Raw genomic sequence first — 27,758 nt, forward strand, 5'->3', positions numbered from 1 at the left:
ATCGGGAAGGCAGCCAACGGAGGCTCGCGCTCGCGCGGTGCCTTCTGGGAGTTGCAGTCTTAGACGCTCCCTTCCCGGGTGGCACCGATCGGACTCCGCGTCCCAGCATTCCCTGCGCGAACCCCGGAGCACTTCCGCCCTGTTGTGAAGTGGGTGTCTCGGTGGGTGAGTCCGGGTGGTGGGGCGGGGGCAGCTGAGACTCAGGCTCTGGGCTGGAAGCTTAGGAGGTGGTGGTGTCCTAGAGGGCCAGGGAAGGTGAGAGGGGAGAAAGCAGCTTTTCTTGGCGGGCGGGGGGTGAGGGTGAGGGGCGGCCAGAGGATGGAGCGTCCGGAGATGGGAAGGGTCATAGAGGGGTCGGGGATGAGGAGGGAGATAGAAGGCCCTGGGAGCGAAGACGGTTCTAGAAAGGTATGTAGGTGAGGAGACAGAGGTTCTGGAGGAGGCAGAGTCCTAGAAGGGTCTGGAAACCACAGAGGGAAGGATAGAGGGTTCTTGGGCCCTGGCAAGATGAAGAGAAAAAGGCCGGAGCTTGAAGCCGACCTTAAAAATGGTGTTCCAGCCTCTACTCGCCCGCCTCGACAGACGTAGCAAATCTGATATCCCCTTACACTTCCTCTAATGGTTGTGACCTCTGGAACCCAGTAGGTGGGACTGGCTATCGTGTTCTGCCCCAAATCAGCACCCGCTTCCCTTCTGCCCGATGGAAGTGAATGGCACCTTCGTCCACTTTAGTGCTCTGGTTCCTCTTGGATTCTTCCACGTCCAGGGATCTTCAGACCTTTCAGTTTCTGTTATGTGTCCTGAATCTGCCCCTTTTCTGGTCAGGGTTTTTGCACAAGGCTTTCATCTTTTCACCTCCCCAGCCTGGAAAAACACATTGTAGTCAGCGTCACCTATTTAACCCACAAATCTGATTGTGCCTTCTGCTTAAAAACCTTCTTTCTCATCACCTGTAGAATTAAGTCCAAACACCTTAGCCGGATAGTCCAGACTTTTCACAAACTCCCTCTGCAGCCGAATCTTGTGCACCCCATGCTATTTGTTTTTTTCGGTTTCTTGGGGAGGCTGTTTGGTTTTCCACCGTTATGTATGCCCTTCTCTCTGCTTAGAGTACACTTTTTCCGACCGTTCTCTGCCAAGAGAACTATTCTTCGGAGAACCAGCTAACCAACTTGAGTGTTACTTTGTTCAGTTTACCTTAAGCTGATTAAGTCACCCCCCCCCCCAACCCCAGTTCTCACAGACCTCTTTTACCACTTTTGATCATAATTATCTGTGACTTTTTTTTTTTTTTTTTTTTTTTTTTTTTTTGGTCTCTTCCACTAGACTGTAACCTTATCCAGGACAGGAACAGTTTCTGAGTCACCGCCATTTCTTCATTGCCCAGCCCAGGATAGTATATACTTGATGTAAATCATGTAAATCGGTAAATACTTAATGAATGTGTGAACAGTGACCATCCAGGGTGAGCTTTGCTGTACCAGTTTTTTTTTTAATTTTTTAATGTTTGTTTATTTTGAAAAAAATTTTTTTTAACGTTTATTTATTTTTGAGACAGAGGGAGACAGAGCATGAATGGGGGGAGGGACAGAGAGAGAGGGAGACACAGACTTGGAAGCAGGCTCCAGGCTCTGAGCCATCAGCCGAGAGCCCGACGCGGGGCTCGAACTCATGGACCGCGAGATCGTGACCTGAGCTGAAGTCGGACGCTTAACCGACTCAGCCACCCAGGCGCCCCTTATGTTTGTTTATTTTAAGAGAGAGAGAGAGCGAGCGAGCCAGAGCGTGAGCAGGGGAGGGGCAGAGAGAGAAGGAGACATAGAATCTGAAGCAGGCTCTAGGCTCTGAGCTGTTGGCACAGAGCCTGATGTGGGGCTCAAACTGACAGCCTGTGAGATCATGACCTGAGCCGAAGTTGGACGCTCAACCGGCTGAGCCACCCAGGCGCCCCTTTTATGCCAGTCTTAAAGACTGCTTCTTCCAGTGGATTTCCAAGGACATGAGGCTTTAGTCTTTTCGTGCCTGTCAGGGCTGTCTTTGCTGGATGCTGATTCAATACCAATGGGAGTTTAAGCCGGGGATGGCAAATACATAGAATGTGTGATACCACTTTTTCTTCCTGTGTCTGGTGGTCATAGCTAATTGGTGGCAACGCATATTGACATGGGATTCAGATATTGACATGGACAATGCTAAGGACTCTGTCCTTAGCACAGTGACTGAAGTTGGTGCTTTACATGAAGCCTATTTGCTCTCCCTGGTTTAAACCCTTAAATGTTTAAGCAGTAGCCTGGACCATTAGCCAAATAACACTGGCTAGCGTTTGGGGGCTCCTAGTTTCTTCTTCGGAAGTCACAGACCAGTCTTGGCCTTTCCCATGGGAATGGGGCAGCTCTCTTACCATCCGCTGTTCAGTGGGTGGGCTTTTAAGTCCACATCCATACTCAATACCCCAGGAGCCAGGAGGCCCCTTAGCTTCTTCCCTGTATTTGTAAAGGGATCTTGACCCAGTCAATACCTATCCCTCATTGCTTAGGGGAATCAGTACGCTTTCTAGGTCGTCCTAGATGGTGGAAGAGCTCTTTCAGAGTATTTAGCTTGAAAGGTGGTAAAGTGACGACAGCCCATGATGACAGAAGCCTATCATCATCCACTATTTAGTCCTGGTATTTGAAATGATTTTTGAGTTGGTTGCCAATATTTAAAAAGCCAGAGTTCTAGCTTCTCTTGGAAAAAAGTAGGCGGCCTGGGAACTTGGCCAGTGTTCTCTCTGGTGCTATGTAGTTCGTCACAGCCCCTACTCCACTCATTTACCGATTTACATTGCCTGGCCCCTGTAGCCATTTAAATTTGTAGCCACTGACTTGAGTCTTCCTGCCCCTTTGCTCTATTCTCATCATACTAATTGGGAAATCTGGGGCAGATGCTGAGTACGGTCAAGCTGTAAGCTGCAGTCTTTTATTTATTTATTTTATTAACATTTTTTTTAACATTTATTTATTTTTGAGAGACAGAGAGAGCCAGAGCACGAGTGAAGAAGGGCCAGAGAGAGGAGACACAGAATCCAAAGCTCCAGGCTCTGAGCTTGTCAGCACAGAGCCTGAAGTGGGGCTTGAACCCACGAACCGTGGGATCATGACCTGAGCTGAAGTCAGACGCTCAACCAACTGAGCCATCACAGGTGCTCCTGTAAGCTTCAGTCTTGATTGGCAGCTGCAGAGTCCACATGACCTGTCCAGGGTCACACAGCTAATAATGGCAGGAGTGGAACTGGAGCCCTGATTAGCTCCCTCCTGCCTTAATGTTCTTTCCACTCTCCTCCCATCTTCACAGGGGTTTGGGTGATTGGCAGACCTAGAGGAATCTATGTGGTGCAGTTAAGAAAAATGACTGGAAAGAACGTATCTTGGCTTAGTCCCAACTCTGCTGCTTCCTAGTTGTGTGACCTTAAGTGAGTCCCTTCACAGAAGCTCAATTCCCTATATGTAAATTGAGGATATAGTGGACTCAACTTTATAGGAGAATTCTATTCTAAAGTTAGCACTCTGACTTTGGGAAATCTCATTTAGCCCAAAATCACAGTCAGCTTGAAAATCCTTTGGCAAGGAGCCATTTAGAAACCAACATGCTGTCTTTCAATAAGCTAACCAGCGCAGCTGGGTTTTCTTGTTTGAATGTCAGATGAAAGAGTTGGCTTGTGTTTAGGGACGCTGCTGTATGAAGCATTCTCTGTTCATACTCTGGAGAGAGAGGCTTGAGGGAATTCAGACCAACCTGGGGACCAAGAAAATCCTGCTTATTCTGGAATAGACACATAGCAAACAGAACTGGCTGCACCATTTAAATTATGTGCTTTTTTTTTTTTTTTCTGTTTCTGGTGTTTGCATGCAGTTTAATACACCTAAGTTAGAGATCAGTGTAGTGCAACTCCACACTAATGACGCTTGACTTGCTTGCCAGGAGGATTCAGTGAGATTGTGAATGTAGAGCACGTAGCACCAGACCTGGCACCTCATGGGCACTCAGGAGATGGGTACTCTTTGAGATTGTTGATCTTGGTGTGACCCTGACATTCTTGGTCATCTTAGGACTGAGGGATGCCCTTGTCCTTTCTTTCTCCCAGCTCTGTGTAAAGTCACCCTGCCATTTGCTGACTGTATTGATCTCCCTCTGTGGATAGGCTGCAATTCCTATCTAAGAGAGTAGCAGGAAAAGCTTCCAGATTTGTATTTGTTTTATATATGTATGTATGTATGTATGTCCAAGTTAACATATGGCGTAGTAATGATTTCAGAGATAGAATTCAGTGATTTATTACTTACATATAACACTCAGTGCTCATCTCAATAAGTGCCCACCTTAATGCCCATCACCCATTTAGCCCATACTCCCCATCCAACACCCTACCAGCAACCCTCAGTTTGTTCTCTGTATTTAAGAGTCTCTTATGGTTTGTCTACCTCTCTGTTTTTATCTTATTTTTGCTTCCCTTCCCCTATGTTCATCTGTTTTGTTTCTGAATTCCACATACGAGTGAAATCATGATATTTGCCTTTCTCTGACTGACTTATTTCACTTAGCATAATCCACTCTAGTTCTATCCATGTTGTTGCAAATGGTAAGATTTCATTCTTTTTGATCATGGAGTAATATTCCTTTGTATATGTATACTACATCTTCTTTATCCATTCATCAGTCGATGGACATTTGGGCACTTTGGCTATTGTTGATAGTCCTGCTATAAACATTGGGGTGCATCTGCCCCTTTGAATCAGCATTTTTGTATCCTTTGGATAAATACCTAGTATTGCAATTGTTGGATCATAGGGTAGTTCTGTGTTTAATTTTTTGAGGAACTTCCATACTGTTTTCTAGAGTGGCTGCACCAGTTTACATTCCCACCGGCAATACAAAAGAGTTCCTCTTTCTTCGCATCCTCGCCAACATCTGTTGTTGCCTGAGTTGTTAATGTTAGCCATTCTGACAGGTGTGAGGTGGTATCTCATTGTGGTTTTGATTTGTATTTCCCTGATGATGATTGATGCTGAGCATCTTTTCATGTGTTCTTTAGCCATCTGGATGTCTTCTTTGGAAAAGTGTCTGTTCATGTCTTTTGCCCATTTCTTCACTGGATTATTTGTTTTTTGGGTATTGAGTTTGATAAGTTCTTAATAGATTTTGGATACTAGCCCTTTATCTGATATGTCATTTGCAAATGTCAGATTTGTATTTGAAACTAACCCTTGAACTTTCAAGTCTTCCCAGAAGAAAATACCTATTATCTGTGGCTCTTGGCTTTGGGACTGGTGGGACTACTAATTGCCTATTTTGCTGTAGTGTTAGTCTCTCTGTGCAGGAGCACAGACTTCTTTGCTTGCTCATTGACGGTCTCGCTCATTAGAAAGTAACTTTCATGAAGGTACAAACTGTCTTTCCCAGTTACTGTTGGCTGTGTAGATACCAGTACAGTGCAGGTACATAGTGGGACTCTGTAAATGACTGGTGAATTAGTCCTTGTGTGAGAGAGTGACACAAATGCTTTTGGACTAGTGCGTGATTAAGGCTGTGACTAAAAAAGAAATTTCATGAAAAGTTAATTCTTTAGCTTAATATAAATGATGGACTTTCCATAGTCCAATAGGCTTTCGAGATACTGGATTTACCATTTTAATTAAAGGCAACAACACTTCCAATGGCCCTGCTATTTATCAGGCATTATGGATACAGAAATGAGTAAGATAGAGTCCTGGCCCTAATAATACAATTTAATGGTCAGAGGTAAGGACAGGTAACTACAACAGTGTAGGATACCACTTTATAATAAAGGCATGTGCCAATTGCTTTGGGAATACAGGACTGGAGAAGCGATTCTGGGAAAGCAGGGATGGGGCAGGGCATGACAAAGGCATGTTAAGGAATTCTTAACAGATGAGGTGACATTGACCTGGTAGCTGAGGGACAAGCAGGAAGCTGTTAGATGGTCATGAGTTGTGTTCGTAGTTCCTCCCTGAGTATGTAGAGGTCTTTAGGACAAGTCTTTATTTTTCATCACCCTTGCCTTGTTCCTGGAGAGTCCAGTCAGATGGCCTAAAATCTAAATACCAGCCCCTCTCCACTCTCAATTTGGCTGTGTCATTCCCATTTGGAAGGAGCTGATAGTTTCCTTTGAGTGGGTGCTTTTATGTCATCTAGATTTGTTGGGAATGACACAAAGAGCTCTTTTTTCCAGATCACCCAGCACAAGTGTTGTCAGAGTCTTCCTTGTGTCAAAGAAGCAATCCCAGTTGTCCACTCAATAAGTGTTTTCGGAGAGCCTTCTGTGTGTAGCATCATGCTTGTTGTGGGGGTGGAGGAGGGAAGGGGTAAACTATATTCCTCATCCTCAGTGAGGCCGTAATCTCTCTGGGGCCACACACATACACTCCCCTCTAATACAACATAGAAAGTGGCAAGTGTGACAGAGATAGAAATAGAAAGGAGGAAAGAATTCCTTCTGACATGATCTAGAAGGTCATTTAAAAATCTAGTGTGTGCAGAAGGGGATTAGTTATAACCCTTGCTTCATGACACATCACCATCATGAACTGACTGTTGTCTGACTGAGCTGATTGTTTACCGAGCGCTGCCTCTGTGTGCTGAGCACTGTACTGGTCAGCTTAGGATCTAGTGGGTAAGATAATTATAATCGAGCATGATCAGGTTTGTGGTAGAGAAACGTAGGTGGCATGGAAGTTTGTGGCATAGGAAGGATTGAATCTTGTTTCAGGGCACAGGGAGGGCCTCTTGGAAAGAGTACAATTGAAGTTGAGACCTAGCTAGGTGAAGAAAGGGAGGACACTTCCTAAAGGAGATGGTCCACAGCATGTGGGAGGGTTCCAAGGGCAGCAAGCTGTGTGGCTGGAGTGCCCTGACCAGTGGAACATGGTAAAGAGATGAGGTATAGACTTGGGCAAGGTTCACACTTGATTGTGAAGGATGTGGGAGGTCATCCAAGGGTGTTCAGCAGGAAGTGACCTGGTCAGATTTTGAGCTAGTCTGGTTGTTGTGTGAAGAACTCTGGGTTGGGGTGAGAGGAGAGAAGGCAGGGACATGAGTTAGGAGGCTGATCCAATGAAAAGCATGGCGACTCTCTGGCCTGAGGTGGCAGCATTGGGGGTCTAGATGCTTAGGAGGCCAGGAGGCACAGCTTGGTGATGAATTGGATGTGGGGATGTTGAAGGAAGGTGATCCCTGGGTTTCTGGCATGGGTAAATTTTTTTTTTAATATTTTTAAATGTTTATTTATTTTTGAGACAGAGAGACAGAGACAGAGACAGAGTATGAGCAGGGGAAGGGCAGAGAGAGACACACACACACAGAATCCGAAGCAGGCTCCAGGCTCTGAGCTGTCCGCACAGAGCCCGACATGGGGCTTGAACTCACAGACCATGAAATCATGACCTGAGCCAAAGTCGGATGCTTAACCGACTGAGCCACCCAGGTGCCCCTGGCATGGGTAACTTGATAGAAGGTGGTGCCTGGGCTGGATGGAGAGCTCCAGAAGAGGGACGGGTCTGTAGGAGAAAATGATGAATTCAATTTGGGGCCCACTGAGTTTGAGGTGCCTAATAGACAGTCAAGTGGGAAATGTCCTGTAGATGATTGGATTTGGGGTCTGGAGGCAGGTCCTGGCTGGAGCTTTGGGAGTCATCAGTTTCAAGATGGTGAAAAATGCCAAATGGATGGGTTGGCCAAGAGGGAATGTAGAGTGAGAGGGGTTTTGCAAGGGGAGCACCCTTAAAGGAAAGCTGAAGGTCCAGAGAGCAAGGCCCTGTGGAGGGGGGTGGCATTTGGAACCCAACTTGAGGAAGGGTTAGACTGGGCATGTGTAGAGGAAGGAAGGCATCCTGGGGCCAGATTGTGAAGGCCTCGATGCCAGAACACGGCGTTCAGCACATCACAGAGGATTTCGTGCTGTACTGTCCTCCTCCAGCGTGTGCTGGCTGCCAGCTTGGGGGCCAGGTTGTGGTCTGTCTTCTGCTTGTGCCTATTCCTGTCTGAGCAGCCCTGCTCCGTGCAAAGGCAGTGGAAGGTTCGGGGTCCTCTTACTCACATTGTCTGTTGTCCCTTGTCCCTCTGCCTTCAGAGCCTTGGGGAGCATCACCTCTCCCAGGAATCCCTGGAAGTACACACATTAAATGCAGGAAGACATTGAACGAGGACGGCCCAGCTGAAGCAAGGTGTCCGGAACAGGCCATGGCCATGGCCCTGGAAGCCCGGGCCCAGGCCTCTCCCCGACCGGAACCCGAAGAACTCCTTATTGTAAAGCTGGAAGGGGACTCATGGAGACCAGAGAGCAAACCCGGGGAGGAGGGCTTCGACCCTGGCCCTGAGGCTTCCCGCCGGCGCTTCAGGCAGTTCCAGTACAGGGATGCAGCCGGACCCCACGAGGCCTTCAGCCAGCTCTGGGCGCTCTGCTGTCACTGGCTGCGGCCAGAGATCCGCCTCAAAGAGCAGATCCTGGAGCTGCTGGTGCTGGAGCAGTTCCTGACTATCCTACCCAGGGAGGTCCAGGCTTGGGTGCAGGCGCGCCACCCTGAGAGTGGTGAGGAGGCGGTGGCCCTGGTGGAGGACTGGAACCGAGAGGTCCAGGCTGCGGGACAGAGGGTGAGGCGGCGGGGCTATGACTAGATTAATCATTGCCAAAACCACAGTAATAGTAATAATTGTTGTTATCATCGACCAACTGACATATTTATTGAGCACTGCTGTGTAACAGACACTGTCTTCTGTGCTTTCCACCTAATCCTGTTTAATGAGATGGATACCGTTATCCTGATTTTACCAATGAGGAAACTGAGGCAGAGAAAAACAGGTAGTTGGCTCAAGGTCACACGGCATTAGACGGTAGAGCCAGGACGTGAATTCAGGCAGGCTGACACTGAAGGCTGACACATTCAGAACCACTGCCTAAACTGCCTTTCAGGACCATATTCACGGTGCAGTTGATTTGTATTGTGTTTCACACGTGACAAAGCCTTTTTACATACGTGATCTCTTTGGGTGCTTAAGGCAGTAAGGTAGGTAGGTAGACAGAAGTAGCATTATCCTCCTCATTGTATACACTAAACTAAGGCCCAAAAAGTCAGGTGGCTCACAAAGCGCAGTCAGTCCGAACCAGAGCCTAAATCCAGATCCTGAGGTTCCAAATTCATTGTTCTTTCTGTACACGACAGATGCCTCATGTGCCAGCCATGGGAATTAAAATACCTCTGAGGCATGAGGCTCAAATGAGATAGTAACTGACATTTCTTGAGCACTCACTGTGTGTCAGACACCGTTCTAACCTTTCTGTATGTATTGCTCATCTAATCAACACAGCTGTCCGATGAGGTAGGTACTGTTATGTCACTGGTTTTCAAGTGGGTAAACAGAGACTCAGAGGTAAGTGACATGTGTAGATTCATATAACTTAAGTGGTAGAGCCAAGATAAGGGAAGTGAAAGCATCGTGGATTTAACACTCATATAGTTTCAACAATTTGCAAGAGACTGAAGGCCCATGATATCATTTATAGTTTTTCTAGGGCACGACTTTTGAATCCTGCTTTTGGAGCTGGCATATGTAGAGCAAGTACTTGAACTGGCTGCGGGCTGAGCCAGCCACCCAGAACCTCCATCTCAACATACCCCTGTTCCTTCCCCTTGTTACACGGTCAGTAATTTTTGTGATGTTATATTTAATGATATATTGTTGGGGGAAATTATAGATTGAGAAGATCCCTTGCAAATGGCAGGGGTTTTCTGTACATCATAAAAGGTGAAGCTCTGTACAGATGTGAGATTGGGGGAAGAAAGGATTATCGTCCGTGGGTTTGCTTTTTGGATTCTTTTTAATTTTTTAATGCTTATTTATTTTTGAGAGAGAGAGAGAGAGAGAGAGAGAGAGAGAGAGAGAGAGAGAGAGAATGGATGGGGGAGGGGCAGAAAGAGAGGGAGACCCAGAATCGGAAGCAGGCTCCAGGCTCTAAACTGTCAGCACAGAGCCGGACGTGGGGCTTGAACTCACGAACCGTGAGATCATGACCTGATCTAAAGTCGGATGCTTAATCGACTGAGCCACACACGTGCCCCTGCTTTTTGGATTCTTTTACAAACTGATTGAAGACACAGAAAACATATGATTTAAAGTTATAGAACTAAGTATGAGAGAGTGTACCTTATTCTAATATACCACCCCACCCTCCCGTATTATTTCTTTTAAAGAAACCATCTGTCTTAAGTGGCAGTGAAAAAACAAATGAACTTGAGACCCAGAATTGAGTTAATTGAGAATTGATTTAAATCAAGGTCTTAATGACTCTTTATCTGTAAAATGAGAGGGTTGGACTAGACCAAAAGTTCTCAAACTATACCCTTGTGAGCTGAGCAGAGGTTGAATTGCTTCTAAAATTGAAAAAAAAAAAAATAAATAAGGTAATGGAATGTGCTCTATTATGTATTATTTTCCTGTGACTTTTTATTTTTTAACTTTCTACCTGCTCCTGAGTGCTCACAGATGTCAAAACAAATGGATAAGTAGCAAAGGAGCTCCCCTGCCCCCACATATATGCTTGTGATCTTACATTGCAAGGTACCTGACTCAGTTACATTTTTTGCAAGGAAGACTTTTCCAAGTCTTACTAATGGAATGAAGTATGCTAACTCCGTTCCTCAGAGAGAACCGCCTGGAAAAGGCAGCGCTGCTGGGCTAAATGACCTCCAAGATATTTTCCTTAAAGAGACCTCTCAGCTGTGCTCTTGGGTGGGTTTTGGCTTGCTGACTGTGTCGTCACCCTGTTGCAGCAACCCTCTCCCCATTAGGTGCATAGGCATTTTTTTTAAATGTATTTTTTAAGTTTATTTGTTTATTTTGAGAGAGAGAGAAAGCATGAGTTGGGGAGGGGCAGAGAGAAAATCTTGAGCAGGCTCCACACTGTTGGTGCAGAACCTGATGCAGGGCTCAAACCTATGAACTGTGAGATCATGACCTGAGCCACAGTTGGATGCTTAACCAGCTGAGCCACCCAGGTGCCCCTGCAGAGGCACTTTTTAAAAAAACAGACTTTATTTTTTAGAGCAGTTTTAGGTTAACAGCAAAACTGAGTAGAAAGTGCAGACGTTTCTTCTGTACCTCCAGTCCCCATGCACGCACATCATTCCCCACCAGAGTGGCACATTGATCATGATCGATGAACTTACCTCGACACGTCCTTATCACCCAAAGTCCATAGTTTACATTAGGTGTCACTCTTGGTGTTGTACGTGCTGTGGATTTTGACAAATGTATAACAACATGTATTCACCATTATAGTTCATACAAGATAGTTTCACTGCCCTAAAATCCTTTGTGCTCCGCATATTTATCCTTCCCTTCCCCCAACCCCTAGCAACCATTGATCTTTTTGCTGTCTTCATACTTTCACCTTTTCCAAAGTGTCATATAGTCAGAATCATACAGTATGTATGTAGCCTTTTCAGAATGACTTCTTTCACTTAGGAGTATGCATTTAAAGTCCCTCCATATGTCTGCATGGTTTGATAGCACATTTCTTTTCAGTGTTGAGTAACATTCCATTGTCTAGATGTACTGCAGTTTATTACCTACTGAAGGATATCTTGGATGCTTCCAAGTTTTGGCAATTATGGGTAGAACTATAAACATCCATGTGCAGGCTTTGTGTGGTGCACAGGCATTTTTGATGAATTCTTTACTCATCCCGACTCCAGCCAATATTCTACCAGTTTTTTCCTTCTCCTTGTCACTTGAATCTCCTTCTTTCTGTCTACAGTTGCCATCTACAGGATCAAAACCTTTGCATAGGCGTGGCAGTAGTTAGAGGAGCTAGAGCCGGGAGTGAGGATTGTTGTGGAGTCTAGTCCTGCAGTTGCTCTGTAGATTGTAAGATTGTAACTATAACAAAGAGATTTATTTGTTTTTTTCCTTAAATAACCACAGTAGAATGCTGATAAGCACATGTTTGCTCCCTATGAGCCACACAAGACATTGGTGGATGGCCTCACTTGGAATGGATTTTTATGCTCTGGGCCCATACCTTTATATCTTAAGGATAAACATCCCTCTCTTTGAGTGAGGATTGGAGTTTTCCCACCAGCCAAAGGTTTTTTGGAGTTCTGGAAGTTTGGCAAACTCATTAAGTTGCTGAAGGTGGCTGTTAATATTTTGAGTCCAAAAATAAGACTCAGAGCAATGTATATAATTGCTACCTTTTGTAAAATAGGGAAGAAGTAAGAGTCTATATTCATAGATGCTCTTGTAGAAAGAACCGAAAGGATGCGGAACAGTAGTCACCTGTGGGGAAGAGTAGGGAGAAGGAAGACCCTGGGCAGATGGGACAGGGACAGGGTAGGGATGGGGTATTTTCACTAAATGGACCTTTATATTTTCTGTTTTTGAACCATTTGAGCATTGGAAATTACCTTTTGAAAAAATTGAAACACGTTTTTTTAAGTTTCTATAATGCAGTGAGGTTGTTACATTGTTGGGGTTTTAGGGCCAGGAAATAACATCTCTTCCATCTCTCAATTTGGAACCAAATGGCAGATAAGAAATGAGCTTTATGATTGGTAATGCTGAGTGGGTACTGTCCTCTCTTAATTGGTTATTCCCTTTTATTATATACATGCCCTGTATCTCTGAGTACTCGTTCGCCTGAACTTCTACCTTGAATTTAAGTAGCCACTTCTACTTTCCTTTCGAGTTATAGTGCCTTCTCTTTGCTTCTCCTTCTGTTTGAAGAGTAGATAAGACTTTCTAAAGCAGCACATACTTTTATTGCACTTTAAAATTCCATTTGTAGTTGTCTCTCCTTTTTCTTATATTTACTTTTGAATGTTCCTTGCCTTTCAGCAGGAATATTTAGAGCAATTATATTCAGTTACTGGTGTATCTGTTTTCATGTTTCCTTTTGTCATTTAATGTATACCTGGTTAACTTTTATCTTTATTTGATAACTTAAAAATTAATCGACTTTTGATGTTTAGAGATTAGTTTTTAATGTCATGAAAACTTTACATGATTTATCTCTTTATGATTCAAAAATGTTTGGAACAGTAGCAGCCTCATTGAGATGCTTGTATAGCTTCCCTGTGTTGAACAAAACATTAGTCATTTGGTGGTATAAGCGCTGGTCTGTTGACTAATGTCAGTCTCATGGCTTTTCTGTCATACTTTGAGTCATCTTTGGATCTTAAAAAGAGTCTGTTAACCTCTGGACCACAGCTGTACTCCACAGAACATTCCCTGCCCTACCATAATTGGTCTTACTGAACTGACCATTGGGAATTTTGACTGTCTGTGTAGGAATTGGCCTTGTGTGCAGAAGAGACTGGGTCCTTAAAGGCAATGCAGGAATCTCAGCACTGTCCACTGCAGCCAGTGAATCACTGGCCTGAGGGACAGTCCCAGAAGCAGTGGGTGAAGAACTCATGCCCTGACCTTCCCGAGCATCTAGACACCAAGATAGTGCCACACCCCTTGAAAGAAAGTGGTGAGTACCAAGAATCAGGGAATGTCCGGAGGGAGAGGTGAGGGGTAGAGGGGGTAAGGAAGGGTGCACAGGGAGTAGGGATGTGCAGAATTCAAGACAGAGGGTGGATTGGTGTCTGGTGGACACACTGGGAGTAAGGCAGGTAAGCGCTGTGCAAGGAGAGGAAGCGCCCAGCACTGTTGGCGCCCCACTGAGTCATGCAGCCAGTTCAGGCCAGGGCCGGGGTCACGTGGTGATCATAGGAGTGTGAGGTGGCATCTTACACACGGCCCATCTCTCGAGGCAGCTTAGGAGCCAGACGCTCTAGGATGGAAGTAAAAGGGGACATCTGCCCGGGATACCAGGACAGTCCCAGCTTGATGCAAGCATGGCATCTGGAAGGCTGGACCCGGGAGGGGTGGTTTCTTGGGAACCAGAGCTTGGATTTAGGAGACTTCTTCTTCTCCTCAGCTGTCCTCACTCCCCGAGTCCCTACTCTCCCAAAGACGGGGAGTGTTGGAGATTGGGAGGTGACTGCTGAGTCCCAGGTAAGCTGCTGTTTGTCCCTTCCTTCCTGTCCTTATTCCTCCTGTGCCCTTGCACCTGTGCCCCTCTCCTCACTCTGTGGCCTGCCCTCAGCAGAAGGACATATGTCCTGGGGTATTAGCCTCTGCCCTTGGCCCCCAGTCTGCTGGCCTCTCCACGGTCATGCTGCTCCTTACGACACTGGCCTCACACATGGTATCCCTGCGTCCGTTATCTTTCCCGGGGCCTGGTCGCGTTGCCAGGCCATTTCCAACTGAGGTCCTTGTCTTGTACATCTCACAGGAAGCCCTGGGCCCCAGCAAACACGCTGAGAAGGAGTTCTGCGAGGACCCCCCAGGAGACAGCTGTGGGAACGGCGTGTCCCTGGGTAAGGAAACCGTGCCCTCTCAAGAAGATGTTGTCGGGTTTCTGGTACACTCAGTTCCCAGAGGCTGTTTCATCACTCCCTTAAGACTTGGGGCTCTGCGAAGTCTGGAGCTTCAGACACAGGAAGAACACATGCGCTCTGTGGCCACAGCACTGGTGGCAGGGGTGGAGCCTGGGGCGTGGGGTCTGCCCGGATAGAGGCTGGCGGCTGGCTTCCGAGGGCCTGCCCTCTGGGGGTCGTTTCCTCATTTCCTCAGTACACTCAGCATGCTCCTGGGGCTGTCTCAGAAATCCAGTCTTGGCAGCATCAAACAGGGTCCCTCTCTCAGGGGCAGTCCCCAGTGAGCTGAGCCCATGAGACTAATATTCTAAACCACAGTGAGAAGTAAACGTCACGGGGCTCAAAAACCCACACGGCCAGCACCGACTCCTGTTTTCTTAAGTGCGTCTCCACGGGAGCCAAACAAACACGAACCGTTTCCCTGCGGAGCTTGGGTCAGAATGATGGGTTAGACGTGAGAGAGGGATAAAGTGGAAGAGACAGTGATAGGCCCGCCACCTGTCGGTGAGGGGAGACATGGGAAGCTTGTGGGCGCCTTGCCTGACAGCATAACTCCTTTTTTACATAAACCATGATATCTTGGGAAGATAGTGTTCAGCAGAACAAACTTTGGGAAGTGTTGAACTGGGTAATCCTTAAGTTTCTTTTAGCTCTCAACTCTTTTTCATCTAGTTTTCCTCGAATATTTATTTATTACAAATTTTTTAAATGTTTATTTATTTTTGAAAGAGAGAGAGAGAGAGAGAGAGAGAGACAGAGAGAGAGAGAGAGACAGAGAGACAGAGCACAAGCAGGGGAGGGACAGAGAGAGAGGGAGACACAGAATCTGAAGCAGGCTCTGGGCTGTGAGCTGTCAGCATGGAGCCTGATGTGGGGCTCGAACTCACAAACCGTGAGGTCATGACCTGAGCCGAAGTCAGATGCTTAACTGACTGAGCCACCCAGGCACTTGACCTTGAATATTTATTTTAATGAAAGGCTTCCTGTTTTTTTTTTTTTAAATGAAATTTATTGTCAAATTGGTTTCCATACAACACCCAGTGCCCATCCCAACAGGTGTCCTCCTCAATACCCATCACCCACTTTCTCCTCCCTCCCACCCCCCATCAACCTTCAGTTTATTTTCAGTTTTTAAAAAAAAATTTTTTTTAATGTTTATTTATTTTTGAGAGAGACAGAGACAGAGCTTGAGCGGGGGAGGGGCAGAGAGAGAGGGAGACACAGAATCTGAAGCAGGCTCCAGGCTCTGAGCTGTCAGCACAGAGCCCGTCACGGGGCTCGAACCCATGGACCGTGAGATCATGACCTGAGCCAAAGTCAGACGCCCAACTGACTGAGCCACCCAGGTGCCCCAATTTATTTTCAGTTTTTAAGAGTCTCTTATGGTTTGGCTCCCTCCCTCTCTTTTATTTTTTCTTTCCCCTCCCCCATAGTCTTCTGTTAAGTTTCTCAGGATCCACATAAGAGTGAAAACATATGGTATCTGTCTTTCTCTGTATGCCTTATTTCACTTAGCATAACACCCTCCAGTTCCATCCATGTTGCTACAAATGGCCAAATTTCATTCTTTCTAATTGCCAAGTAGTATTCCATTGTGTATATAAACCACACTTTCTTTATCCATTCATCAGTTGATGGACATTTAGGCTCTTTCCATAGTTTAGCCATTGCTGAAAGTGCTGCTGTAAACATTGGGGTATAAGTGCCCCTAAGCATCAGCACTCCTATATCCCTTGGGTAAATTCCTAGTAGTGCTATTGCTGGGTCATAGGGTAGATCTATTTTTAATTTTTTGAGGAACCTCTACATTGTTTTCCAGAGCGGCTGCATCAGTTTGCATTCCCACCAACAGTGTAAGAGGTTTCCTGTTTCTCCACATCCTCTCCAGCATCTATAGTCTCCTGATTCATTTATTTTAGCCACTCTGACTGGCGTGAGGTGATATCTCCGTGGGTTTTGATTTGTATTTCCCTGATGAGGAGTGACGTTGAGCATCTTTTCATGTGCCTGTTGGCCATCTGGATGTCTTCTTTAGAGAAGTGTCTATTCATGTTTTCTGCCCATTTCTTCACTGGGTTATTTGTTTTTCGGGTGTAGAGTTTGGTGTCTTTATAGATTTTGGATAGTAGCCCTTTGTCTGATATGTCATTTGCAAATATCTTTTCCCATTCTGTCGGTTGCCTTTTAGTTTTATTGATTGTTTCCTTTGCAGTGCAGAAGCTTTTTATCTTCATGAGGTCCCAATAGTTCATTTTTGCTTTTAATTCCCTTGCCTTTGGAGATGTGTCAAGTAAGAAATTGCTGTGGCTGAGGTCAGAAAGGTTTTTCCCTGCTTTCTCCTCTAGGGTTTTGATGCTTTCTTGTCTCACATTCAGGTCCTTTATTTTTGTGAATGGTGTAAGAAAGTGGTCTAGTTTCATTCTTCTGCATGTTGCTGTCCAGTTCTCCCGACACCATTTGTTAAAGAGACTTTTTTCCATTGGATATTCTTTCCTGCTTTGTCAAAGATTAGTTGGCCATACTTTTGTGGGTCCAGTTCTGGAGTCTCTTATTCTATTCCATTGGTCTATGTGTCTGTTTTTGTGCCAATACCATGCTGTCTTGATGATTTTAGCTTTGCAGTAGAGGCTAAAGTCTGGGATTGTGATAAGGCTGTTTTGTTAGGGCTGGGAGCTGTTGGGACAGCAGTCCTTTCTTTAGACATTGCAAAGTGTTTTAAAAAATAAGAAAATATATTTTCTCATGTTTTTGGACGTTGAGAGGAGGACATGCTCCAATCACAGTACAAAGTGGTTCCGCAGTGTCACGGCAGACCCTAGGTTCTTTTTCTCTCCTCTGCCGTCCTCAGTGTCAGCTTTGCACTAAAGTTATCATGTGTCATAATCAAAAGATACATGCCAATGGCAGTTGGGCTCACAAGTTTCCTAGTGAGAGAGACTCTCTCTGTCTCTCTCCCTGTCTCTTACATACACACACACACACACACACACACACACACACACACACACTGAATGAGTGAGAGAGAGGGAAACCTTTCCTCCAGCCATTAAATTCATTCTGCTTGGGCTAGTTTAGGCTACGTGCCCATCTGTGGACCAGTAACACTCACTCTTTGTGTGATATGTTTCGTAGCAACAACAAAGAAAGCAAATGAACAGAGCAAACTGGTCAATTAATGTTGGGAATTGGCATGGGAATGTCTGAATAGCTGCGTGCGGGGCAGTGCTCCATTCCAGGGGCAGTTTGGACGAGCACTCTGCTCAGTGTGTCATTTGTACTTAATCTTTTCTTTTCTTTCTTTCTATTAGGGGCTCCAGTTTCCAAACCAGGTATCAACTGCCAGCGAGAGCAAGGACCAGGATTTTGGCGTCCGAGCTTTATCAATTCTGGAAAGAGGAACACTGCAGATTACACCTTGGATAATGAGCAAACAAAACCAGCCCAGGCATCGGCCTGGAGAGATTCCAGGGCCTGGGAGGAACAACACCAATGGGACACGGAGGACATGAAGGTGTCAGGTGTGCACTGGGGCTATGAGGAGACCAAGACTTTTCTGGCAATTTTGAGTGAGTCTCCTTTCTCTGAAAAGCTCCGGACTTGTCACCAGAACCGCCAGGTTTACCGGGCCATTGCAGAGCGGCTGAGGGCAAGGGGCTTCCTGCGGACACTGGAGCAATGTCGCTACAGAGTCAAAAACCTCCTGCGGAACTACCGGAAAGCCAAGAGCAGCCACCCACCAGGGACCTGCCCCTTCTATGAGGAGCTGGAGGCCCTGGTGAGGGCGCGGACGGCCATCAGAGCCACCGATGGCCCAGGAGAGGCTGTGGTGCTCCCCAGGCTGGGGGACAGTGATGCAGAGATGGATGAACAGGAGGAAGGGGGCTGGGAGCCTGAAGAGACAGCAGAAGATTGTAATGGTGATGACCTGGCCACTGATGAGTCTGTCCAGGAGCCCAGGATTCCAGGGGGCCCAGCTCTGTTCCAGAGTCGTATTGGTAAGAACAAGGGGGTTTAGTGGATCCTGACTCCCAACTCTCCTACCAGCCAAACCTCTGCTCCCTGAGTTCAGGGCACAGACTGGATCGCAAGTCCAGATTGATGCCACTGGTGTTAAGTTCCTTAGATTGTCCTCAAACTCCTACTGTTTCCTTCTATGATCAATTTCCTAGAATGAGTTTTCTTAGTTATAGAAGCAAACTTTTAAAAACTTAAGGGACCTTAAAGAGCTAATTCAGTATTAGTTGACCCTTGAACAATGCAGGGCTAGAGTACTGATCTCTGCTCGTTTGATCGATGCACATTCAACTTTTGACTCCCGACAAACTTGACCATTGGTAGCATACTATGGACCAGAAGCCTTACTGATAGTATAAATAACATGTATTTATATGATATATGTATTATATGTATATTCTTACAGTAAAGCAAGCTAGAGAAAAGGTGTTGTTAAAATCATAAGAAAATACATTTACACTACTGTATTATATATATAAAAAAATCTGTTGTAGAAATGAATCTGTGCAGTTCAAACCCATCAACTATATTTGCCAAAGTGTGTCACTAGGAGTATGGATGGTCATAGTGTTACACAAGTGTTCCTTTTTTTTTTAAGTTTTTAATGTTTATTTTTTTGAGAGGGGCAGAGACAGTGTGACTGGGGTAGGGGCAGAGAGAGTGAGAGAGAGAGAATCCCAAGCAGGCTCCACGCCACCAGCACAGAGCCTGATGTGGGGCTCAAACCCACGAAACCATGAGATTATGACCTGAGCCAAAACCAAGTGTCGGACGCCAAACCGACCGAGCCACCCAGGTGCTCCACACGAGTGTACTTTTAAGTTTAATGTGCATGACAACATCAACTTGTGATTTTACGGTAAATTTAGGTAAGGAAAGATACTGAGTGAAGTTTTTAATATATAACAGAAATCACAACAGTATATAGTTGAACAAGTGATGTTTGAGAAACACCCAGTCATTGTAAAAGTGGAAAAACACTGAAGCCCAAGAGATGGAATGTCTTATGTAAAGTTACACAGTGAGGTAGGGGCAGAGTCAGGATCAGAGCCCAGAGTTCCTGCCTCCATCTTTATGCAGTTTTCCTCTCCACGATGCTGCCTCCCCAGGCTGCATCATTTACCTGCCGAGGAACTGAGAACGGAACACTTCCTGTTCATTCCTCCAAAAAGAGGAAAGGGCATCCTTAGTTGGATGCTCTTGTAACATTATTTGAGTTACATTTCTGTCTAGGGACTCTCAGTTCCCATGTTTGTTCAGAAGAAAGTTCATAAAATAAAACTAGAGGATATGTATTGAATGGATGTAGAGAAAGTCTCTTAGATCCCAATACAGGCCTTTCCCCACACCAGTCAACTGAAGCCAGAAGTGGGGTCACCTGGTATAATATGGCCACCTATATCTTTTTCAGCTAAGGCTCAAGAGTTAATGAAAAGTCTTAGAATTGGGTGGGGGTGGGAGGCTCTGGCGCACCCCTCAGAAGCAAGGGAATATTCTTTGCTGGTGCCCCAGGTGCCTGGGAAATTTCTCCGTTGCCTGTGTTCTAGGCATGTATTGGAACGGGGGCCCCTGATCCCTGATGACCTGGGCTAGTCTCATTATGCCTCACAGTTCTGAACTCTTCACTCCCGACAGCAGGTGTGCACTGGGGCTATGAGGAGACCAAGGCCTTCCTGACCATTCTCAGTGAGTCCCCATTCTCTGAAAAGCTTCGCACGTGCCACCAGAACAGCCAGGTTTACCGGGCCATTGCAGAGCGGCTGTGTGCACAGGGCTTCCTGCGGACACTGGAGCAATGTCGGTACAGATTCAAAAACCTCCTTCGAAGCTACCGGAAAGCCAAGAGCAGCCACCCACCAGGGACCTGCCCCTTCTATGAGGAGCTGGACTCACTGATGAGGGCACGGACTGCCGTCAGAGCCATGGGAACCCTCAGGGAGGCAGCGAGTCTCTCTAGGTCTGGGCAGAGCAGTACCGAGGCTGACGACCAGGAGGCCTGGGATGAGATGGCAGATGAAGTTGGCCTCAAATCTCCCACCCTGTGTCCAGACACCCCAGACACTGGTAAGCCTGGAGTAATTCGATGTCCACCAAATCCACAGGCATGAGAGAGTAAGGGGGCCGGATCATTATCATTTGCCTCTGAACTACAAGAGAGGGTGGAATTGACCAGGAAAAGCATTTGTGATTTGCTTAGTGTAATTGCCCAAATGAGAGAAGTAGTCAGGTCTTGATTTTACGGGGATTTTTTGGTAAATTATAGAGTTTATTCAATTTCACATGATAAGAGGCTATATGGAATGTACTAGGAGAGGGAGGTGTTCCTTATTGAGTAGAGGGATGGGGAAGTTGGCCAGAGAGACTGACTAGCTGATTGTGTGTGTGGCCTGGGCCTCATGGCTCCCTTGGCAGGGTCACCATGTTCCAGGCTCTGTTCTCTGCTTTGCAGGTCACACATTTATATATGCACCGGAACTTGAGCAGTTTCACGTTAGTCACATCATAAGATGTGAGATAGAAAATATAAGATACATGGGGCGCCTGGGGGCTCTGTCGGTTAAGCGTCCGACTTCAGCTCAGGTCATGATCTCGCAGTCTGTGAGTTTGAACCCCACATCGGGCTCTGTGCTGACAGCTCAGAGCCTGGAGCCTGCTTCAGATTCTGTGTCTCTCTCTCTCTCTCTGCCCCTCTCCCTGCTCACACAGTCTCTTTCTCTCAAAAATAAACATAAAAAAAAAAAAGAAAATATAGGATATCATTGTAGCTAAATTTGTAAGACACAAGATAAGATATATAAGTAGATATTAACTAATGAACGAAGAAAACTGCATTTCTGTGTATTTCAGGTTTTGAGATGAGGCATAAGGACGAAGACCAGATTTCAGAGCAAGATATTTTTGAGGATTTGCCTGGAGCCTTATCAAAATGTACTGGAGAGGATGTTTGCCACCCTCATGACTGGGGGCAAGACAGTGAAAATGAAGGTGGAGGTGAAGGGCAGTGGGGAAATCCCCCCCAGGAGCAGTGGGAAGAATGTTCTTCTGAAGAGGACTTAGAAAAACTTATCGACCACCAAGGCCTGTACCTGGAAGAGAAGCCCTACAAGTGTGACACGTGTGTGAAAAGCTTCAGTCGGAGCTCGCACTTCATTGCCCACCAGCGGATCCACACAGGCGAGAAGCCTTACCAATGCCCTGAATGTGGGAAAGGCTTTAGCGATCGCTCCAACCTCAATACCCATCAGAGAATCCACACAGGAGAGAAGCCCTACAGGTGCCTTGAGTGTGGGAAAAGCTTTAGCGATCACTCCAATCTTGTCACCCACCAGAGAATCCACACGGGGGAGAAGCCCTATAAATGTGGGCAATGTTGGAAAAGCTTCAACCAGAGCTCCAACCTCCTGAAACATCAGAGAATCCACGTGGGAGGCAATCCTGATCATTGCTGCGAGGCAGGGGAAACCTTTGGCCAAAGCCCATCCTTCAGTGCTCCCTGGAGGAACTCTACGGAAGACACATCTCTTGAACAACCTCAGAGTGCCAGCAAGAACTTGAATTCTGGCCCACACGGCACCAGCTCAGGGGAAAAGCTGTATCCGTGTCCTGAATGTGGAAGAACCTTCTCTAAGAGCTCTGCCCTCATTAGTCACCAAAGGATCCATACGGGAGAGAAGCCGTATGAATGTGCTGAATGTGGGAAGAACTTCAGTAAGAGCTCCACGCTGGCTAACCACCAGCGAACCCACACGGGGGAGAAGCCATACACGTGTGTGGACTGTGGGAAGGGCTTCAGTGAGCGCTCCAAGCTCATCACGCACCAGAGAGTGCACACGGGAGAGAAACCCTACAAATGCCTTGAGTGTGGCAAGTTCTTTCGTGACCGTTCCAACCTCATTACTCACCAGCGGATTCACACGGGAGAGAAGCCTTACAAGTGCAGAGAGTGTGGGAAATGTTTTAACCAGAGCTCCAGTCTCATTATTCACCAGAGAATCCACACTGGGGAGAAGCCCTACAAGTGCACAGAGTGTGGCAAAGACTTCAACAATAGCTCCCACTTCAGCGCCCACCGGAGAACCCACGCAGGAGGAAAAGCATCGTAGGAGGCCCCCGCCCCCCGTCACGGCAAAGAGATAAACGCATATTGAAATCTCCCCAGAGCGTAAGATGTGTGCTAGGAGCTTTCCGAATTCTTAAGCTTGGTGTATACCCAGGCAAGTTATCTTGGCCTAATCCAGGTTATTTGGAAGTGAATTACAGATGCTAAGGGTCTGGATTTGAAGGCACTTTTCTTAAGTGTAATTTGTTTTTCTCCTGTAAAAAAACCCTGTGCAACCCTCAGGCCCTCCTTATATTTGCTGTCACGTGAGGACTTGATCAGTGTTTGAGCCAAACTGGTCATGTAGGAGTTTAGAGGTACATCAGGGGTCCTGAGCAGTGAGTCCAAACCTCGCTGTGCCTTCACACTGTCCACAGGTACACGTGTTCTGTTGGCACACATCAGCAAATTCTCACGTGGCGGATTTCGGTTGGGATGTATCCGTACAGGAGAGCTTTAAGACTGGTGAGAGAGGGCATAATTGGGAATCAGTGGCTTAAAGCAGACCGCCATGACCTCAGCAAAGAGGAGGAACCTCAGTGATGTCCTTGATAAATTATTAACAGTAGCAAAAGTAGCTGGTATTTATCGAGCATTTACTCTGGCAGGCTCCGTGCTAAGCACTTTGTGCACATCATCTCATCTCCTCCTCACAGCGGTGCCGGGAGATAGGTACTAATAGTGTCCCCATTTCCCAGATGAGAGAGCCGAGGCTTGGGAAAGCCAAGTAACTTGCCTGGTGGCGCATCTGAAAATGGCAGAGGCAGGCTTTAACCAGATCTGTCTCTGGAGCCTAAGGTGTTCCTGACCATTCTCCTGAATCCCCTTCTGCCTTAGGGCAGGTAACTCAGGTGTGAGGATCCCAAAGCACTTTGTGGACCACATTTCCTACTAAAATTCCTTTATGAATTCTCCTTTTAGCAAATAGGGAAACTGAGAATCCCTAAAGAGCAGAGGGCCTGGGATGGTCTGAACCGGCAATGCTTTGAGCAAGACTGAGCTATTATTAAAGCACTTGCTGTGGATTTCTATCTTTGCAGCAATATGGGTGAGAGATACAGGGGGTTGAGACAGGGAAGACCTGTAACCACAGTGATGTTTCTCCCCATGAGATACTGCTTTGGGGAAGGAAATGGGGTTTAAGAATTTCCCTTTCCTCAGGGAGTCAGTCCTGCTCAAGTTAGACTTGGCTGAACTGAACGTTAAGCCTTACAGGAACTTGGGCCTCTAGTTTTGCCTCCCCGGGCCTTTCCCTGTTGGCGGAAGCTGTGTTTCTGATGGCCATGCCATGGCTGATCAGGGGGGAGGTGGGAGGAGTTGGTGTGCTCCCACTGAGAGGGCACTGAATGCTGTCCTGCAGCCCAGCTGCGTGGCACAATTTCATCCTGCGAGAAGGGGCGTGAGGCAGTCGGGTCCTCACGTGCTGAAGAATGCAGCGGTCAGGACCTATGGGTGCCCTGGGTTCTCCCTGCTTTATCCTGTTCCTGCACCCCCGGTCGGGGATAGCTCCCTGCCTCCAGGCTGCAAAAAGGAGCCTTGTGTTTAGTCACTTTGTGGAAAAGGGTAACCCCCTTTGGGGACGGGGGTGCAGAGCTTTGAAGTACTGAGTGGTTGCGGGTGTGGTGCGAAGCCACAGGCTGCTGTCTGAACTTCCGTCCTGGGGCTGCTGCAGATGGCATTGGCTCCCCAGTGTGTACGTGCCCGGGACTTCCAATCTGTCTCCTGCCCTGGGCTCTCCTCTTAGGAGCCCGGTCTCCTCCCTGCCAGTCCAACCTGAGTGACTCCGGGGCCTCTCCAGCCACCTGTGCCCCCTCCCCCCCCCCCCCCACGCACTGTGACCCCCTGCAGCCATCTTCAGCCTGGGCCCATCCATTCGGCATGCACGTTACGTACGCACTGGCCCACAAAGCAGCCTCCTTCACACAACGCCGGTGAGGCACACACAGTCAGACTCCTACAGACTCAGGGCCCCAGACACGCTCTCCCTCCTAAGGGCATTTTCCAGTGGGCCGTGGTTCCCCAGCACCGCGGGCAGTCTTCCCAGTGGAGCCTACGGTCAGAATGAACGTGGTGAAGCATCCCCTTCTCTCAGTCTTGATGCCACCTCTCCTTCCGATGCTCCTTAGTGTCCTCTCTGAGCAGCAGACACCAGTGTCGAGCCCCTGCCCAGGCTGCGACTGGAGGCTCGTGCTACATGTAGCGCGAGGTCAGGGAAGGCCTGGCAGGAGAGGGGTTCAAGTTGTGCCGGAGTCCAGGGGGGCAGCCGCTGCTTCCCACGGCTCCCGCTGCTGTCTCTCCCGACATCACCATTACCACTACCGTGTCTTTAGCGCCATCTTTTCCGTCACTCTGACTAGAGGCAAATCTGGAACTATCTCCACCTCCCTCTACTTCCCCGCCCCACGCTGGGGACCTCACTGCCCTCTGGTGCACTTCCCACCCGGTCCCTGTCAGAACCCTGGGAGGAGCCTGCGCCCGGTGACCCTGCCCTGTGCTACCCGGAGGAAGAGGCCCCTCTTCTCAGTGTGGCTCAGGCTCCCCGCTTCTCAAGGCTGAGAGCTGCTTTGTTCTAAGAGCCACTTAGCTGAGTCAAGAGCGTCAGAACGGGCAAGGGCAGGATCCAGTTGAACAATTTTACCTACACACAGTGAACAGGTAGAAAAAGGGTCCACACAGACATCACGTTTCTAATGAGGGTGCGGTGAGGGATTCCCTTGATATGGGAACCATTCTGATCCTGTCTGCTATTACGTAATACTTTCTGAAGTCACATTTATTTTTCACATTTTCATTGTTGGAAAAGACTCCATAACTGTGGCGCCTAGAGGGTGAGGAAGGGAGAAAAAGGAAACACAATGTGCCTCTAAGGCTGGTTCTGGATCAGCCTTACAGATTCATGTGAGCCCAAGCAGGAGAGGAGCCTCGGGCGGCAGTGACCGAGCCACTGGCACTGGAATCTCTTGGGAGTCACCGGGGCTCAGGGAGCCCTACTGTGGTGCCAAGTGACAAATATAACACCTGGGGGAAAGGACTCTCCTTCTTCAATGTAGAACATGGCCTGGCCTCAGTTCTTTGGGGTGTCCACAGACCACAGAGAAGTTTCTGCAAAGTTAGAGGCAATGGAGATGAGCATGAGGGTCAAGGGCATGTCCTGGTGATGGTGAGGAGCTGCTTTGAGACCCTCACTCCAACTTCACCGGGTAGGGGGGTGGGCAGGGCAGGAGAATACCCCTATAGACAGCAGCCGACAAGGAAAAGCTTGTTCACGATCATATATGCAGCCCCTGACCCAACCCCAGTCCTGAAGTTTCCCAGAAACAGAGGAGGTGAGGCAAGCCGGGCTGGAGGTCACGCTAAGCCCTTCCGGCACATCCTGGGCATTTTCTCCAGGGACTTTCCTTGAGCAACTAATTTCTTATGAAAACTAGACATTGGTGATTGATCTTAGTGACTGTGAAATGAAAATGGGATAAATTTTGGCCACCAGGAGGCTCAGAGGTTCAAGATCCAGTTCCAAAAACTGAGCAGGCCCTTTTGGTTAGCAATTTGTGCATCGATCCCTGACTTCATTTTGTCTGGCTTTGTTTTCACTTCCTTATCTTTTACTATTTTCTGGTTTTTTTGGTGGTGTTATGTACATCTCTTAAAGCTGGTCAAATCCTATTTTGGGATGCAGTGGCCTGATGAATTAATAAATTATTCTGATTAAACAAAGAAAAAATAAGACTGTTTTGGATTCTTCTGGCATTTTCCTTGTTGAACTCAAAGCATGGAGGAAAGGGGGTGTAAATCAGGGGTACACATTGAGGCTGTGGGGGAGGATTGGGGCGCATGATCTCATACCCTTTGTGCTGGACTGGTATCTTCCTTTCACTGTTCTCCGTGGTTCTTTATACATGAGTGGATGTATGAGCTCATGAGGCGTTGCCTTTTGTCCATAACAGGTGGCTCCTCGGTCTGCTGGCCATCTCCACATGTCTACTTTGATATTTCCCCTGGGGTCTCTGTGCTAGGAAATCTGAGGTATCTGGGACCCAAATGATGCAAAGATTATGGATGAAAAGAAAGAAAGGCTTGCCAAAGGGGCCGAATTTTACCTGACTCTTCTGATTTACCCCCCCCCCCCCGCCCCCCATTCAGGAACAGAGCTGACACACTTTATACTTGAGGAGGGCCCAGGTGGAGGGTCTCTATGGGGGTTCTTTCCCCTCCTTTCTTTACCTACCCCTTCTGGTAATGTCCAGAAGACGTTGTGGCTGAAGACACTTAAGTTTCCTAATCAAATTTCAGTCTGTATTTTTGTGAAGTGGGTTATAGGCAACTCTTTGCCTTTTAAATTCTGCTGTCCTTGAATTCTGGTTGTGAACTGGTAGAGGGTGGGGAGAGAGTGATATTTCAGATTTGGCCTTGGCCTTGATCGGAATCCACTGGAAATTGTTTCTTCCTGTAGGAGTCAGAATCTCCAATGTAGATTATAGTAGTGGTTGGGATGAGCTAATGGTCTGCACATCTGGGGACAAAGATGAGGTCTGGGAGAAAATTAGTCATTGTCACCCTGGAAGAGAAGTTCCAGGTTGTGTTGACATGTTTTCATGTAACCTCTTTCTAGCAGTTACTCTGAGAGTGACCAGATCCACAGGGTTTGCCTTCCTGGAAGACAGGACAGAGGGCACAGGCAACTCATTGCCATGTTCTTGCCATTAGCAGGGAGGGCCCAGAGGTCAGTTACAAATGTCAGGGGCCATGAAAGTTGACCAGCCAACCCAGGCAGGACAAGAACTTTTATCAATCTAGATAGCTAGAGCTGGCTATGACTAATACGACCGAGAAAGCAATACTAGGAAAAAACCCAGAGAGATGCTCCTGGGCCGGGGCTGGCTTTCTGTTGGCTTTCGTGTCAATAGGCTGCTGGGTGCCTGTGTTGTCACAAGTTCTGGGCTGCGCCAGGAACCTGACTAGGCACCTAATTCCCAGATTGGCAGTGGGAATCACCAGGTGAGATTGGGGCATCCCTGGGCTTGAGGTCTGAAGAGAAGGTGTGAGGGACTCCATAGTTACAGGGCTCAGGCAGCTTGTAGAAGGAGGTGGGTCAGGTACAAAGGAAGGATTGAGAGAAGAGGGAGGACAAGTCAGAAAAGATGGTGGTGTGTGGTTGGGGAGAGCAA

General features: G+C 47.3%; 1 protein-coding gene across 8 annotated transcripts; it reads left to right on the plus strand.

Moving 5' to 3' along the window:
* The first annotated feature begins 30 nt into the window (after positions 1-30).
* On the plus strand, positions 31-25,599 carry ZSCAN20 (zinc finger and SCAN domain containing 20). Of its 8 annotated transcripts, none has more exons than XM_003989837.6 (8): positions 31-161; positions 8,126-8,646; positions 13,342-13,528; positions 13,979-14,055; positions 14,336-14,420; positions 17,789-18,475; positions 20,130-20,558; positions 21,342-25,599. In XM_003989837.6, the coding sequence occupies exons 2-8, from the start codon at positions 8,236-8,238 to the stop codon at positions 22,595-22,597; spliced, it is 3,132 nt and encodes a 1,043-aa protein (XP_003989886.1). In that variant the 5' UTR covers positions 31-161; positions 8,126-8,235; the 3' UTR covers positions 22,598-25,599. The 8 variants fall into 8 exon arrangements, with proteins under 8 accessions (XP_003989886.1, XP_006934611.1, XP_019692177.1 ...); XM_006934549.5 differs by having other exon boundaries at positions 78-165; XM_019836618.3 differs by having other exon boundaries at positions 78-165; positions 20,133-20,558.
* The last annotated feature ends 2,159 nt before the right edge of the window (positions 25,600-27,758 follow it).

Source organism: Felis catus, chromosome C1 (genome assembly GCF_018350175.1).
Source record: "Felis catus isolate Fca126 chromosome C1, F.catus_Fca126_mat1.0, whole genome shotgun sequence".
In the NCBI taxonomy this organism is placed as follows: Eukaryota; Metazoa; Chordata; class Mammalia; order Carnivora; family Felidae; genus Felis; species Felis catus.